Source organism: Acanthisitta chloris, unplaced genomic scaffold, assembly GCF_000695815.1.
Source record: "Acanthisitta chloris isolate BGI_N310 unplaced genomic scaffold, ASM69581v1 scaffold17029, whole genome shotgun sequence".
Lineage (NCBI taxonomy): Eukaryota > Metazoa > Chordata > Aves > Passeriformes > Acanthisittidae > Acanthisitta > Acanthisitta chloris.
The window spans coordinates 7,180-11,392 of NW_008692152.1; the positions used below are offsets into that span (position 1 = coordinate 7,180).

General features: G+C 39.9%; 1 protein-coding gene across 1 annotated transcript; it reads left to right on the top strand.

Moving 5' to 3' along the window:
- Positions 1-958: 958 nt before the first annotated feature.
- On the top strand, positions 959-3,446 carry TMEM182 (transmembrane protein 182; the record flags this gene model as incomplete). The annotated part of the gene is made up of 3 exons (XM_009082547.1): positions 959-1,099; positions 1,499-1,598; positions 3,348-3,446. Coding segments are annotated over exons 1-3 (340 nt in total), but the record flags the coding sequence as incomplete, so codon positions are not given.
- Positions 3,447-4,213: the final 767 nt, after the last annotated feature.

A 4,213-nucleotide genomic window follows, 5' to 3' on the forward strand; every position in this document is an offset into this window, starting at 1 on the left:
GGAGGGCAGCAAAGATGTTAGAAGGGACTGGAGCACCTCAGTGATGAGGAAAGGCTGAGGGAGTTGGGGCTGTTCAGTCTCCAGAAGAGATGACTGAGAGGGACCTCATGAATGTATTCAAGTCCATGAATGGGACGTGCCAAGATGATGGAACCAGACTATTCTCAGTGGGAGAAACCAATAAAACAAGAGGTAACAGCAAAAATTGATGTACAGGAAGTTCCACCTGAATATGAGGAAGAACTTTCCTGTGCAGTCACTGAGCACTGAACAGAGGTTGTGGATTCTCCCTCAATGAAGGTGTTCAAGAATCATCTGGACACAACCCTGAGCCATGTGCTCTAGGGTGGCCCTGCTGGAGTAGGGAGGTTGGACCAGATGACCCATTGTGGTCCCTTCTACCCAAACTGATTCTGTGATTATTCTGTGATTATAGTAACTTCCAAAGTGTTTCAGGTATTTCTCTCCCTGCTAGCAGCTAAGGCAACATTCACCACCAGGTCTGAACTTTGGAAGTCCTTGCCACTAGTGTGTGCCCTGTAACAGAGTTTACATAGACAGAGCTATTGCAACTCCATCTCCACTGATGTTGATGCACCAGCTGCAATAATATTTCAAGTCAATCCCTGATTAGTTAGGGGAAGGTCAGCTATTTCTGACTGGCCTCACCCAGGCAGAGAAACAGAGCAAAGCTCTGCCATCAGTGTCCTAAAATAGAAGGCCCTTTTCATCTGTCAGCCTTGAGTCAGCCACATGGAACAGAAATTCGGAGACACAAATCGACTCACAGGGCATTGGGAAGAAGGGCACAGGCAGAAAGTCAAGTGAAGAGAAACTTCTTCAGATATGAGCCATATTTTCCAGACCTTTTTTTAGTCGCTTTCATGATAATTTGACTGCAAACCTCTTAAGAAATTAAACTTTTTTATTATTATTATTATTTTTAAATCATTTGATAATGAAACTGAGTGTGGGAATATTTTTTGGAGGCTTCTTTGCAGCTCTGGGAGTTTTGCTTTTTTTGGTGGCATTTGGAACTGATTATTGGCTTCTTGCTACGGAAATAGGAACGTGTTCACAACCACCTGAAGATGCTGGGGTTAGTATGGACTTTTTACCTTATAATGAGAGTTTTATAGGTAGGTTTCTTGGATGTGTTTGTTTTCTAAGAATTTACTTCGGTATGAAGTTTTGAATAGACTCATTTTGACCTTCTAGAGGCTTACAAGCCTCCTTCAAAACTTCTTATAATCAGTTGTAATCAGCTCTAAAATGAATTTTTCTTTTCTGATACTGCCTTTGCAATATGATATTCTTTTCAAAGAAGTATAATTGCTTAGATATGGTATAGCTATATGGTATAGCCTATATTCAGACAGGTTGTGTGTCATTATGAGGATGGTGTATTTTATCTCAGTATCTAATTTGAATTGAACTTGATGATTTCAGCCATTTAAATATTGTATGATAATGGATTTTTTTTCCCTTCTCTCCATAGGGAGAGAAGGCCACTTTCCATCATGAAGGTTTCTTCTGGAGGTGCTGGTTTAGTGGAAATGTAGGAGAAAATAATGCCAGCATGTGGAAGTTCTGGTATAGTAAGTAACATTTTACTTTTATATTACCTACAATAGTTTGTTCTCAAAATAATTGGATTTTGTTGATTGGTTGTTTTTTTTCCCATCTAATGAATCATTGGATTTCACATGGCATCTTTGGCAATCAGGTGCTTCAGCTACCCTAAAATAAATTCTTGACACACACTTTTGTAATCTGTACTAAAGGAAACCCCAGGACAAAATGATGCAAGTTTAACTATCAAGTTATGCTGTGATTGTTATGGCTGCCCTGTTAGAATCATAGAATCATCAGGGTTGGAGGAGACCTCTAAGATCATCAAATCCAACCATTAACCTGCCTAGTTGGGCATAAGAATGCTTTTGTGTCAAAGTTTTTGCATGCGTTGCTTGTGACTCCACCACCTCCCTGGGCAATCTATTCCAATGTCTGAACACCCTCACAGAGAAAATATTTATCCTCAAATCCAATCTGACTCTCCCCTGTCTCAGCTCAAGGCCATTCCCTCTAGTCCTCTCCCTGCAGCCATGGCAGGACACACATCCCTCACCTCTCTCCAACCCTGGCAGGGAGTTGCAGAGAGCCAGGAGGTCACCCCTGAGCCTCTTCTCAAGGCTGAACAAACCCAACTCCCTCAGCCCTTCCTCATATGACATATTTTCTAGACCTTTTGTGAGCCTCAAGTTAGCCTAAGTCCATTCTTATCTACACAGTCTCTTGCCACTTATTGTTAGACAGATAACTTATTTCTGTCTTATGCCTGGTGCATAAATCTTTGCTTGGAGAGTTTCTCAAGCTAGTTCTACAAGTGGGTTAAGGAGAGAATGGACAATTCCACAGTGAAAATGGTGTAGGACACACCATCTCCGGAAGAATTCCTGTACTAAATTCACAGATGACCCTTTGCTTTTTTTCACTATGTGCTAGGATTTTGGAAGATCAGATAGTGTTTTACAACCAAAACCTCCCTTGAAGAAGAACTTCTTTTCCTGTCTCTGACCCTCTTTCTGAGGTAGAGAGCTCCCTCTCCTTATTTCAAGATTTCCACAATCCTTGTGAAAACCAAGTCCCATCATACAAAATTGACTTCAATGACCCATATTCTGCTAAATACATTGATTAGTCTGGGGTGGGAAATCAAATTTTTGCTGTAGTTAATTCCCTCTTTTTCTGGAGAATCCTGTGGTCAGGAATCTGAAATTTAAATTTGGTTTAAGCTATAGTCAGCCTTTATCTTTCACCAGGAAGAAGGTGATGGTTTCATAAGCATTTAATACAAAGGGGGAAATGTCCCTTCTCTGGGGGATATTGATTCCATAAGCTAAATGCATATTTTGAGCACTGTAAACCTTCTGAAGATGCTTGATGTTTTCCATTGTTCTTTTACAAAAGAAAAAGTCATTTCCTAGTCATTTTTAATGGGGCTTTTTTGGGTTTTCTTTTGTGTGGGACATGCAGTAATGAGATGGACATAATTCATCCTCAAAAGTGAGGCCTATAAAAGCATATGTATGCATCACATATAAATTTAAGCTTCAGCAAAGCTGCTTTACTCTTCCCATAGGACAAATCTGTGTTGCTTTTTAAGGAGTATCCTTGGTTGAATAACAAGGCTGGTATCTCTTACCAAACCAAATCCACTGTAAGCTGTTGCCTGGGGAAGAACCTGAAATCTTGACCTCTGAAACTCAGTTTGCTCATTTAAAGAGCAGACACAAAATGTTGTGAAGGCTGTGAAATATTAACCTTTAGCTTTCTCTCCTTTTTAGCTAACCAGTCACCTTCTAAGAACTGTACACATGCTTACCTGTCACCGTTTCCTCTTCTCCGAGATGAACACAACTCAACTTCCTATGACTCTGCAATCAGTAAGTCTTTTTTTTGGTGCAAATGGATACAATGCCTGTAGTTTCAAGAAAACAATTTGGTTGCTTCAATATAAACTGTCTTATTGCTCTACACAATTGGTGAGACACTGTCCCAGGTTGCCCAGGGAGGCTGTGGCTGCCCCAACCCTGGCAGTGTTCACAGCCAGGTTGGATGAGCCTTGAGCAACCTGCTCTGGTGGGAGGTGTCCCTGCCCAGGGCAGGGGTTGGGACTAGATGATCTCTAAGGTCCATTCCCAACCCTTAAATTCTGTGATTCTATGAACTCTATTAATTGACTCAATTAATAGAGTTTTGGTGTTTCATGTCACTTATAGTTTTACAACATGCATATTTAAGCCACTATTTACCAAAGCACTTAAATGAACACTTACTTTTAAGCATGTTGGCAGAATGGAGAGAATTTCCAAAAAAACTCCACATTTCATTTTTAGTCCTTTTTTTTTCTCTGACATAATAAGTATCTTCCTTGGTAAAAATGCATTAAACAAGTACTTCTTGTCATGTGTTTCAATAAAACTGGGCTTTGGTTGGTTGGTTGGTTGGTTTTTTGGTTGGTTGGTTGGGGTTTTTTTTTGTTGTGGTTGTTATGTAAATTACTATATGTGGAAATACATTGCATTGCATGGAAATATATTACTTTATGGGGAAGGAGGAGCCTTGATGCTCTCTAAGTTTATCCAGCTAACTCAGACATATTTCACTGATTATCTCTAATGCTGTAACTGGGATACATATATATATATAT